At 39.0% G+C, this 13,709-nt stretch overlaps 1 protein-coding gene across 1 annotated transcript in view; it reads right to left on the bottom strand.

Annotated features, from left to right (window-relative positions):
• Positions 1-13,709, bottom strand: part of PHACTR2 (phosphatase and actin regulator 2) — a 73,615-nt gene that overhangs the window by 25,780 nt on the left and 34,126 nt on the right. Inside the window, exons 3-4 of the mRNA XM_082302798.1 lie at positions 12,789-12,869; positions 9,809-9,967 (exon numbers count right to left, since the gene is read on the bottom strand). Coding sequence (XP_082158924.1) covers positions 9,809-9,967; positions 12,789-12,869 — 240 coding nt within the window. The remainder of the gene's footprint in view (positions 1-9,808; positions 9,968-12,788; positions 12,870-13,709) is intronic.

The raw sequence follows: 13,709 nt of genomic DNA, 5'->3' as shown, positions 1-13,709 counted from the left end.
CAAACTAAACAAAGGAATGCTATTTACTTCTCTAACAAATCTTTTCAACCCTACCCATCCCAAGATCAACAGGCTATAAAATTCAGATTCATGTGAACCTGAATGTGAACAGGGCCATTCTCTCAGCCACAGGCTCGAACATGCCTACACAGTGGAAATTTTCCAGATTTTCCCCTGAAACAACCCATTCTTCTGAGCTGCACATTGCTTGCTCTCAGCAGCTTTATTTTGGGTAACTTCCTCAGGGTATTTCTACTCTTTGGAAACAAATGAAGTTAAATAAGATAGGATATCATTTGGCATGGAAATGCTCTCCTCTCCTGCAGTTTCTTTGGGTACTGTTACACAACTGCACTTTCAAGAGTCAAGAGTTCATTAGTCAGCAAGAATTTGGTTTTTATCTACATTGTGCTGTGCAATAGGAATGGCTCTGCAGAGTGAAAGAGGTAGCACTGAGGACCCAATAACCACAATCTGCATCTCAGGAGACTTGACTTTGGACTGTCTTCAGGCTAGTTCTGTAGATTGCATGACTAGTGGTGGAGGGAGTACAAGTTCCTGAGTGCATCTTTTGTCTTAGTTTCATCCAGAAGAAACCTGGTTTGTTTGTAACCTGCAAACCAATGAAAGGTGAGTGGGGATGACCAGGAAATTAACTTCAGAAGTGCATGCCTAATGCCAGCTATAATGTTAATGTAGATGAGCCATTTACAGTTGACATACAATTTTGCAACATAATCACTATGGCTGTAAAACTTGGTGTTCCCAGGCGGGAAGAGCTAAAGCTCCCAGATGGGAAGAGCTAAGGTTCCCAGATGGGAATCTTCATCTATTTAATTAAACCAATTCTGTGCCCATTTGGTCTCAAGATAGCCTTCCTAAACCTTTCTGAAAAAGGATGTTATAGAAGCAAGAGCATTCCATCAGAATCATATAGGCTTTGTTTGCAAGTTACTAAAAACTATGACTGGGGAAGAAAGAAGACAGACACATACTACAAAGACTTTAAACAGTCTCTTCTATCACTCAAGGGAAAACCATTGCATTTCTTGCAGTATGTTCCTATTAGAGCCTCACTCTTAATACACATTAAATGGATGTTCTCGTCTCTCTTCTTTACCACGTAAAAGATTCCCAAGAGATAAGCAACATATTTTAATTTTAAGATTAGTAGATGAAAAACAAATAGCATGTTAGACAACAAAGACATTCTTCCTCTCAGAAACAAAGCCTTTCCAACTTCTAGCTTAAGGCTTGTTAACATGAACCTAATGCATCACCTGCAGCTATTAAAAGCAACATGCACACATGTCTCTTCATGAACTGAAGGAATTAACATTAACTGTCCAGTGTCTTCCTCCTTTATCTCCAGCCTATGATAGACTAATATGCTTTTGGTAAAGCTTTGGAAGAACCATGTGATAGAAACCTTTTACAGCTTTCAAACAGATTCTTTTGAGCACAGATTCTTGTACCATCTCTTTGTTTTCCATAGAAAGACTTCAAACGGAGAAAGAAACATGCTTATTTGTTACATTTTGATCTCCTCTTTTACAGCAAAAGTGTCTCCTTGTGAAATTCTACCTACCTTCATTCAAAGTTGAAATGCTGATAAAATTCTGAAAAAGCAGGACATTTTAAAATTTGAAGTCCATTAATAACAAATATGGCAAGAGAAGATATGATTTTGTATTTTGAAGATCCTGAAGGACATGATGATCAGAAATAATTATAAGTGTTAACAATTCTTCGCTATACGTTTTAATTAAGGATCCATAATGCTAAAATTTTATTTACTAATAAGAAAGAATTTAAAACTTGTTTACTTATACACTATTACTATGTTTTGTTTCAGGTCATTAGTAGAGAAAATGTTAAAAACAGAATGATAACCTAGAAAAAGTAATACACCATTCACCATATTCTAAAGTAATAACAGTCAATCTACATTAAACCATATAACTGATTAAATATATCAGAATTCATCTTCTGAATCAAGAAAAAAGTTACAAAATAAAACAAAATATAAGGCTAAAGCTATATTTATTTGCAAATAAACACATCCTAGTGACAACCGATAGTTTTTGATTTTTCTTTAGACAAATACCTAAAAACTATAAACGAAAACCAAAACTGGAGCAATTCATTTACGTCAAAGTTCTTGCTTGCAACCTTCAATTGTGATTAAAGCTGGCAATTCATACAGCATTTATTTTAACAGAAATGCCTTGCCATCACTGGGATACTATCTTTGTCTAAGATAGCTCTTTTCATACTGTTATGTACCTCATTCCAAAGACTGGCAAAGACTGGCAGACTCCTTCTGCACAGCTGCATCCTACTTGCTCAGACAGTTACACTTCTCATCCAGTCTTGACTGCCCCTTGATTATACACATGCCCTTTTCTTGGCCTTTACCAGTGAACCTTCTTTTTACTCACAGCCAGGAGGAGACCTGTGGTGAAGATCATTGCCTTTGACCGTATCATTCCTCCTGGCATCTTATTGGCTTTGTTGCTTTTACCTTTGTTAGCTTCATTTTTTTTATGTCACTGTCAGTCTGATTTTGCCCATAGTATGATTTTCTCAATTGCTTGAGATAGAGATTTCCAGTTCCCACCTGACCAGTCCATTGTATCAGCTTTTGACAGTGACAAGCCAAGTTTGAAGTAGATGATTTTCATTGCTTTTCCTCTGTTGACCCTCAGGCTTTGTGAACATTCACTGACTGTCCTACCTCAAACTCCCCTCTGCTCTGATGCCAAAGCTGACAATATTTAGGCTGCCAGTATTGTGCTTTTTATGTTGGTCTGATGTCCTCTTGTTTTCCAGTGTCTAATCACAGTGTCCTTTCTTTTACTGCAAGTCCATTGGAAAATTTTTTGTGGTTCTCTGCATCTGTGTAAGATGCTATAATAAACATCTGGTATATACAATAACACTGTAGTAATACAAATAACTAATATCTGCAACAGTGGCTTGATCCTGAACAGTGACAGGGATGGTCTGATGTCTGTAAATGGCTACAGATACAATTATGTTGTAATTGCACCTCCCTAACATGATTCTCCTTGAGTATTGAACCTTGGTCTTCATGCCTGCTCACTCTTTTGCCAAAACAAGGAGGCATCTGAATCAGTTCAGACCCATCTATTTGTTCAAACCAATCCCCCAGGTACCTCCGTACCAGATGCAACACATTTTTATTGCTGTTGTTTTTCTTGATTTAGACATCTGTTCATCAAGAACTGACCTTTTAACAAAAGGTCTCCAAAACACATCAGATTTCTTTTATCCACTGCTGCCTTGATGGAAATACCTGCTGTAAAAGCAGCTTGCCTATAAATTACTTCTTTAACAGGAAAGCAAATGTTAATATCTCATTAAGCATTTGGATCAATAATATGTTTATGTTTAGAATAAATTTTCCAAAGGCCAGATTTCCAAGAAAGCTCACTTTCAAACAGATTTTCTTGTTTCCAGAAATTGTGATTGGGGCCAGACTCTTAACAAAGCTCTGTTCTCATGTAAACACCTAAATGATGGCCAGGGTTACAAAGTACTCAGTATACACCAGCTCTTGTGGGGACTCATCAAGTCTGAAAGACTTTCAGAGAGACACCAGTGTGCCACATGTGCTAGAAAATCAGATTATTTTGCAAACTAAAAGTGGGACCTTTTGCAAATTCTGGAACAAATGAACCTATGAAAGTCCTGGGCATACTTTCAGAAGCTAGGTTGTGAAATACAAGAATTTTTTCTTTACTTCTGTGAACTTCTAAGGAACAGAAGGCCAGAGCTTTTCTACCCAAGGATTTTGTCATACAGCACTGGTATTTTCGTTTGTACAGCTCAAGCAGTGTCCTGGAGCTACCTCACAGAAAACCAGCAGTACTGCAGTACAAGTGTATGACCTCCATCAACTGCACAGCACCCTCCTCCCACAAGATGAACACAACACATTGCAGAAACACTATGCAAAATGAAAGCTGGAAGTAACGTGTGTTTGTCGTCTTTTGCAGTATGACTCCCTTCACAATCAAACTAACTCTGTAAGAGTTTTTAAGATCAGGAGTTTCCTTTCCAGGCTATGCAGAGAGCTTGTTTTGATTAATCAAAATCCAGGAAGCTGTCAGTCAGGAACATGGGACACAGGACAAGACAAGGTGTCTTTTGTCACTGTTTTGGACTCATTGATTGTGCTGATGCAGGTGGTCAACTCAGACAAATCCTTTCATAAACTTCAGATTTAACCAGCTCATTTTTTGTTCCTGCTATTGCTAGTACAGTCTGTTTAAGAAAAGACCCATTCTAATTGTTAGAAAGCTTCCTTTAATTTCCACTCTAACTGTACTCCAAGACACTGTTTATTCCTTTCTACTTGTGCCAGCATTGTCCTTTAGCCATGCTCTCTCCTGGCTGTTTACCAACTTGCAACATTCATCAAATGCACTCAGGCTCTCTTGGGCTCTGTTTTGCTAGATTGAACCAGGACAGCTGTCTCACAATGCTGTTTGCAGCTCTCTCTGCAGTTTTGAATTCATCCTTCTTGAAGATGGATAAGCAGATCTGCACGTCTGCAGACTTCTAGATCTTACTGACTCTGCAATTTCAACAGCACCCTATGCAAGAGGCTTTAGAGACAGTGTAGAAAACAGGAGAGGGGAGAAAGGGACAGGTGTAACATCTCACCTAAAGCAACCACATTCAGGTATTTTGCACTAGTTTCAAGATTAAAAAGGTAAAAAAACCACCTGACTATCATTTGACATTTTTATAACTGCCCAATCTTTATGTAAGAAGTAAGCTGCTAAAAAAAAGAGAGAATGCCTAAGACATATTCACTGTCAGCTGATCTATGAAAATCTTGGAAGGTGGAAGGCATGTAGGTTTCTACATTCTCTTCTACTTTCTATAAAGATACGCTCAAATAATTGAATAGTTAGTTCATTAAAACAATGCACACAATCCTAATTCTGGAGCCACATTAGGATATTGTTCCTATAAAAGAAAAAACCAAAACAAACAAACCAGCTTTACAGGTCAGGAGCTTTCTTCAGGCACTCAGTTGTTGTGGGTGAAAGCCCGTGCCTCTCACATCACCCTACCAGCATGAGCCAGCCCTGCTGACTTAGTGGACAGGCTCTGGCCAAATGCAGCTTTATCTAGAGTAGCTTTCCTTTTAAGAAGACTTGGATTCAGCCTCATTTACATAGTTCAGGTGATGAACTGAAGATATACTATTCTTAGAAGAACTGGTTTTAGCCAGCAAATAACTCAGCTGGAGTGAGAGATTCTTAGGGAGTCAGGCAAAAAAGCCCACAGCCTTTTATGTATGCTGCTCATATCAATGATCTACAGAGCTCAGGAGTGTAGGAAGCCAGCTAGGCACACAAGAGGGATGGAAGTTTGCCTCGTTTCTCACAGTGACTGGTTTCCAGGTTTAACCTTCTGAGACAAAGTAGGCTCTTGTCTGAGACCCTGAGAGATGAGGGTTACTTCCTTATATTCAAACAGGTTTTGTTCTGCTTTGGGGAAATAAAGAGAAGATCTCTGAGAAAAGGAACCTAAAATATTTGACTTTGAAGAACATTCCTTGGAAGACAAACCAAAGCACTAGAGAGCAATGATGCATAAGACCAGAGTTTGTGCCTCCAACCTTCTTTTCTTTGGTTACCCATAAGAGAAAGAAAAGATTAAATTTAATGGCAGATTTAAGAAGAGCAGATAAAATATAGAGGAAAGAACCTGTAAAACCAACATACTAAGACCTGGAACCTTTGCCAACTCTCATATGAAAGTTAGCCTCTTCAGGGGAAAAAAATATGCACACGTAGCCCAATAATTCATTTGGAAACAGAACTAAAAACTGTTTCCTTCATTCATGTTTACTTCACACATGAGGAAACCTGAGAGGATCAATCTATAAATGGCCCAGGAACATTCCAGAAGCTTATGCCCCATATCACCCAAAGCACCTGTAACAGAGCTCTGGCTTTCTGCAATGCAGTTATTTATCAAAGCAGCACCTAACACACCTGACTGATGGTATGCAAAACAGAACTTACTGTTTTTTTCCAGGCAGCCTCTTGCTGATGGTTACTGAACCTTTCACTTCTTCCAAGCCCAAGCTAACTACGAAACATGGAACCATCTGCCAGAGTCATTAAAAGATTTAGCTTGCTTTGACAAAAATGATTAAGAATGAAGTTTACAAACTGAACTCAGATACAAATAAGGGGTTCTCTCATAAATCTGTGTTCCAGAGACATCTTGGGAGGGTTGAATGGAGAAAAGCATCTCTGACACAGTACCTGGAGGCTTTACAATGTGCAGCATGCATACTGCATCACCGTGCTATGTCCTGATACCTAGGGAGGCAAACAGCGACAATTTTGACACCTATTCTACTGATGTGGCTTTTGGTCTTGTCCACCACTGCTATAGGGGGCAGGAGGCAGAGAGACTCTTTGGATCCCCTTTGCGATGCTCATACCCCACCTGGAACCTGGAGCTCTGGGCACTGCTGGGGATACTGCAGACCAGTGCCATGGCTCAGGAGCCCAGGCACAGCAGTAGAATTCAGTCTGCTGCCCAGATGACATGGGTGTTCTTTGATGTTGCTGCCTGTCTACTTGCTGCTCTGTATCCCTTGCAAGGCTCACAGATAAAATAGCTATAGTTTAGCTCTTTATTTTCTGCAAAAGTTGCTAGTGACTTTCCTTAGTCAAAACAAAAGAATTCAGAAGTCAACCTAGTACAAACACTACATGAATAAATGATCTCAGAAAAAGATTTATCTGATTTCTCAGCAGCAAGGCTTTATCCATCAATTACCTGCTTTATGTAAAACTGTCACTCGTTTCTTATCATCCTGCCATGTAGGAGAAATTATCTTTTTAACACCCTGCTTGTATGACTGTCATCATTACTACAAATAGTAAAAGTTATACTATTCAATTTCCAGAGAATTTTTCACCAAATACAAAAGGCACCTGTGAGCTGACAGGCAGCAGATGGGAACACAGCTTATGGAACTGCCTGGCAGCAAGGGCAACAGCTTTCAGGGGTTGTCTTCTTCACTTGCTTCTGCTTTACTCATTTTTATATGCATGGCTGAGCCTATTGCTTGCCCTGTTGATACTGTATTTCCATAGTTCATGCTGAAAAACTTTTTTCCTTTAACTTCTTTTAACTCTTAAAATATTCCACATTGTACAACCTGTTGCTGCCAGCTCTCACCATATTATCACAATGTGCCTGCATCACCTGTTCTTTTTAAGCTTCCAGCTCCAGTAGTCATCATATTTATATGAGAAGGCCATTTTCAAGACCCAGTTGAACAAGAGGGCAAATAAAGACCACCATCATTTCATGAGAGCATTTTAAAATAACCTCATAACTTTCACAGGGCTGAGATGCATTTTTTGGAAAACTTTGATTCAATGGGAGCTGGAACTGCAGCACACAGTGCTACTAAGCAGCAGGAATGAATCCTGTCTTTGGGTCTTACAAACATGGGAAGTCTATGTATCTTCCTTCAAGATATACACCTAAGAGTTCATGACTTTAGAAGCCTCACTTTAGCCTTGCTAAAGATGAACTCCTTGCAGCCATTTCTCCTGATTGTCAGCTAGTATTCAGTCCACCTATCTCAGTTCTCATGATGGAGGGTTGTGATCTGAAGCACCAGCACATTTTATGGTCTTAGCAGGAGACAGTGAGCTAAGTAGTATTCCTGCTTCAGCTCTGATTTTGATGCTCTGTGAGTATTAGCAAACCTCCACTCTGCAGCTGTTGATTCCTTGCTCTGCCAGTGGGTGCAAACATACTGCATCTGCCATAAATAAATCACCCAGGATTAATCTATCAGGTGAGATGCATCTGTGGGATGCTGTGGGCCTTACTCTTCCCCTGAGTTCAGCAGGCTGGCTCACTTTCTTGCTTAGTGTGCCATAAATGAAGAATCACTGAAGTGTATTCACAATGACTATGCGGTGGCTGGTAGTGGGTTTACACAGTGTAACACTGCTTCTGATGCGTGAAATTGATCCTTAACACCTTTTGTGTGGAGAATATTATCTGCCATAAATCTATCTCATTCTGTTTCAGGAGACTCAAGATGCTTACTCACAGAAGAACTTCATGTTTAGGTGCAAGAGAAAAGTATATTTAAGGGGTTTGCATCTTTGGGATGCTCATATTGAGATTCTATGAAGCCTAGAATACCAGTTTTGCTCATTTTTTGTTTTCCTTCTCCTTCCTCCATATATTCTTAATTTTATGAGAGGGACTGGAGTGATAGCTACACTTTCTTTTGTACTGAGTCTACTCCTGTACAGCAATCATTTTTAATTTCTCCCTGTAAGGTCAAAACAATATATAAGGAGTGCAGAGTCTAATAAGATGTTTGAAATAGATATTGAACCTTCCTGCTTCACTGGAGTTCTACATTCTGCAAAGTCAGCTAGAGGAGATTTCAAAATGGTTAGAAATGTGTATTTCTAAAATAAACTGTACCTTAGGAAAACTTCCAAGTCCTGACAGTTCTGAAACGCTGTATTTAGTGATGCACAAAATAATAAGTGGTCTGATCTAACCCCAGTGTCAAACTGAACCATTTTAAAGGAGTTTTCCATGGCTTTTATAATTCTTTTCCCCTGACCCAATACACATCTGGTTCTAGTTGGCACCAAAAGATAGATGTATTTAAATGTCATGACAAAGGCTAATCTTGTATTTCTGCCTTGTTGGGAGACAGGAAGTACTAGAAATCTCAAAGGTTTTCCCTGGACGTCTATCCACTTTTTACATAGTCAAGTGATTTACGTAGCTCAGAGAAGAATTCAAATTTTTGTGTTAGCTGAACTGACCCTCACAACCTCCAGAGGCTCATTCATCACTAGGTAGAGTTTAATAGAAGACATTGGAAAGGCTGTTCAGTCCTGCCTTCATGGCTTCAGCCAGCCATGAAGGTCTTGATCCTTTGTATCTTTGCTCTTTCTGGTAGGAAAATCCAGTAAATGAAATAGAACTTCAGAACACTTTTAGGCAGGGAAAAGAAGTAGTGCATTATTCAAGATGGTAGAGAAAGAAAATAAAATTGCTCCAAATCCTGTGATTCCACACTAATCTTTACATTTCCTTTATGAGCCAAACTCAGGTAGATCTGAGTAAAGGTAACAAAATTGAGATGGGTCCTGGGACAGCTAAATATTTAGCAGTATGTACTACAATTTGTCTATAGAAAAACCTTTAGTTATAAAGTGCATTTTCCATAAATGGCCTAGTTTCTGTTTGCAGTAGTGGCACAGCCGCTTGAATGTTCCTGAAGAGCTGGACTGCAAGTGTTTAAGATTCCATGAAAACCAATTGGAATGAGTTGTTGAAGTTACTTTCAAAATGACAGATGGCTTTCAAGCAACTTAAACACTTTTGAACATTCAACCCACGAGCCACTTCTACAATGATATTGCAAGGTGATGCATATGCACTTAATATGTTCTTTTGTAAGAGGAAAACCTGACACCAGAACTTGCCCATGGCTACAAGGAAAGGATCACAGTGAATTTAGAAATTGAACCTCCCTGCACGCATTGTTGTGCTCAGACCGTGCTTCTCTTTATGACCTTACCATATGCACAAGAAAAGGCAGGCCTGCCATGATGGAATACTGGTGTTTCACAAATCTTCTCAGCAGGTTCTGCTGGCATCCTTGTGGCAGAACAGCATGTATAAGTGCTAGTGGAAGAACACGTTAATATTTAAAGTAGGCAAAATACAATCCGTGAAGAATATGTTCATTTACCTTTCTGATCTTCCTTTTTTCCTTCTGATGCTGATGCTTTTTCTGATAAAGTGCCATTATTTCCACTGGCTTTTACCACATTTTCTTCCTGTATCGTTTCTTCACCAATGACTACGGTGTGTCCATTTGAAGTTTCAAAATTTACTGTTACATTGCCATCTGAAATGAAAATTAAAAAGTTATTGCCTAGTTTAACTACTTACTTAGCACCTACTTACAACATACAGCATCCCTCTGCTTTCAAGCTTCTGTGGAAGAAAAGCAGAAAGACTTACTAAACTGTGAAACATCAGGCTGCAGATCTGCTCTGGAAAGTAATTCTGTAAAGAAACTCTGTAGGCTTTCATATTCTTTGGGTGGACACCTCCACAGTAGCAGGCTTGGAAGTTCATGTTGGTTTCCTTCTTCATGTCTGTTAATGAGCATCCTGTTCTCTTATCCCTGCATCTTGGTTTACATAGCAAAGAAATGTGTGCATGGGCCACAACAAAGCTGTAGCATGTTCCAGTGTGTCCCAAAAATGAACAAGGAGGGGGCAGAGTTGCAGGACTAGTGTGGTGCACTCCCAGTACATAAATCAGCCAAGAATTCTGACAGAAGTTCTCAGAATGTATGTGCCCATTTATTTAATAAAAATGTCACAAAGACATCATCCAGTCTTAAGAATCAAGGTGAAGTCTTCCTGTACTGCATATCATACCATTATTAAATTCTGCAAGTAAAATTCTTTCTCAGCTCTGATGATACTTTACTCACTTAGCCAGACTAGCTCAGCTTGAGAGTTTTTTTGATCCTGAAAAAAAAACTTCTTTCTCTTCTCTATTTGTCTCTGTATTCCTGAAAAGTGCCACTCTTGCTGCCTTACAGCTCTCTCTGTTCCATGCACTTTACAGTGCTGCTGACTTTCTTCCCTGGTAATTTCTTTCTGCAGGATTCTCTTGCTGTCAATCCAAAATATAAGCCAATCTACATGGCATCTCTTTTGATTTCTCCCATTGATTCTTCACTAACTGTGACAGTTCTCTTCTTGCTGTGTGTTATTAGACCTGGATGTTTGGCACTTCCCTGGTTTCAACACAATTATGCAGCCTCTGTCCTACCACCTTGGGGGCTCCCACTAAGGTGACTGTTTCATTATTTTCCACACACTAACATCAACTTGATTTGTAAAAATTTCATTCTGCCTTCCTAACCTTGTCTAATTTACTACAGCTGACACTTGCACTTACCTTACTGCAACATTCAGTTTCTTCAGCTTCTCTTCCAGGAGTCCTTAAATCGACTTTGTCCTCTCCACCTCCACATGTGACACTGCCACCTCTTATTCATGTCATGCTTCTGCAAACACCTCCTGCCTCCAAGTGGCACTTACCACTTTTCACTTCATTCTTCTTCACTCCATGTGAAACACCGTCACTTCTTCACATTTCTTGCCTCTCACATTTCAAGATTCCATGTAATTTCCTCTTTTAGCTTTCATCTCCATAGCCATTCCTTCTAACTACCTTCACATTCCTAAACTGTCTTTCCTACCTCTCCATTTTTAGCACCTTCAAACCAACTCCATATTCTTTCAAAATGTCCTTAAAAATTACAATTTTCATCAAACATGAAGCAAAATATGATGGAGATAACTCAGACCAGACTGATATGGAAGGAAGAAGAGAAAATTGTTCATGTTTATATCCTTTTCTCACTTTCCTCAATCCCTGTAAGGAATCTAAAGTCCCATTCCCTTTTAAGGACAGAAGAGAGGATCAAGGACACTGATGAACAAAGTATTCACACTTTTATCATAAATGACAGTATTTATGTTCAGACTGTAACCAACCTGAGAAGTTAACACTTTTCATTAACTGTCCCAGCTGTAAATGCAATTTACAACTTTCAAAGGGACAAGGTCATGCAGGTCCCCAGTAAAGCACATGGCAAAACCCACAACAAATTCACAGATGGACAAACTGAGGTATGGAGAGTTTACATGTCTTGTTTTAAGACAATGACAGTGGCAGAGACAAGTGCAGAAGCCAGCTATGCTGAAAGTCATAGTCTGATAATTAGCCAAACTCTGTACAGACAAGTGACATCACAAATCAACAAACAAGCCCTTTACTTCTAAATATCTATGTGTATGATACAAACCATACACACTGATACTTTCCTGATTCTTCAGATCACATAGAAAAACACCATTTCTAGGAGAAAATTATTTTTGGAAAACATGGAGTTCTTAGACTCTTTGATAAAATGACCAATGGTTTGATTTTAAGCTACACAAAACTATTTTTCTCACGTGACTTTTATTTGATCTAGATTTATAGAATATAAAGAATTTTAGAGAGAATACCACTAGAAACATAACTGGATGTGGCGTAGAGGTATTAACCTTGGCTTACTCAGGCTTTTCAAAATGCAAATTCTGACTAATGCCAGTTACTAAACCTTAGAGCATTTTGAAACAAGTGATTTCTTCCCTACAGCTTTATGCTGGTGCCATTTGTGATTGTGGCCTATGTGATAGCGGTGGGATCCATATGATCCCAGCACTGGTACTTTTTGATACCTGAAATGGATTATGTTGATTTTTCTGGGTTCCAAAGCCCCTAATTTTTCAGCCAAAATTTCTCATTTTATACTCTAGCAGCTTTAGACAGCAGACCTTAACTCAAAAATAGATTCATCACTAATTCAAAAAAATTCTGGCAAACACTAAGTAGGAGCCACAGTCATCACATTATTTACAGGGAGCATTAAAATACTTCAGGATATGACCAGAAGTCATCTGAGGCACCTATGGCAGAAGCAGTTACAGACCACAAATCTCTTGACTCAACTTCATTTGTAAGCCGGCCCAAATTACCTCTCACACTTCTCAGATTGTCTTCTCATACCTATTTATACTACATGGAAACAATGCAACAGTGGCTTTATCATACATGTTTAGTACTTAGTAGCTAAATTCTAGTTAATGTGTTATCACCTTGCTCAGGCATTTCCTTCAGCACTCCCCTTCTTATCAGCTCCTCTCTGCTTTGTCTTGTCGAAATCTTCCTTTCCAACACTAAAGAAAAAGCACAGTTAAGAATAGATTTATTCTCATACTGCTGATGCTTGTGAAAAAATGTAGAGAACAATTTTTATTTTGTAGAAAGAGAAATCTTTTTTACTCTGATTCTGCAGGAGAAGTGGTCTGGGTTTTCATGGACAGTCTCTGAAAATATTGTCCTGCAACTTCAGGCACAGAATTGGGGACTCATATGACCCAATATGCTGAGCAAGTCTCCTTGAGACTTCTTTTATTGTCAATGGAAAAAGGTACTTTCAAGGTGAAATTGAATTGATCCTAGCACAGGCATTTAACATGTAAAGATACCTCTTTCCCACTAACTAGACTGATTAGCTCAGCTGGAGATACCTCCGTCTGATTTGTTGAGGTTTTCAGTAGGGAGAGACAAATCCTGCTCATAGCAAGCAACTCACGGAGTAGCCTTTGGGACGTGCAAACTGTTTAAAGGAAAAAAAACCAACAACAGCAAAAACAACCTTTGACAGAAGCCAGAAAGTTGTGTTCTAAAAGGAAATAACATCCTCATTGATCGATGCTGGTTGGCTTTCATGGAAAAAAATGCACCCTCCTGGGTTTAGGTTAAAAAAAAAACAGCATACACAAAAGCCTCAAGACTGTGACACAAAGCATTCTAATTATTGTATTTATTTCCCATGGGAAAAGTGTTGAATCGTTTTATAGGGAAAAGCATTTACAGATGCCAAAACAGAATAGCTCCACACTGTATCCCATCCCCAAACCAATGCAGTGATCTGGGAGATTATTGTAATGATCTACGGGACCATGGTGCCTAATGTCCACAAAACGTGGGCATCACTTGTAAAAAATCCCCGT

Source organism: Coloeus monedula (genome assembly GCF_965178545.1).
Source record: "Coloeus monedula genome assembly, chromosome: 2".
NCBI classification, from domain to species: domain Eukaryota; kingdom Metazoa; phylum Chordata; class Aves; order Passeriformes; family Corvidae; genus Coloeus; species Coloeus monedula.
This window is presented reverse-complemented; position numbering and strand designations above follow the sequence as displayed.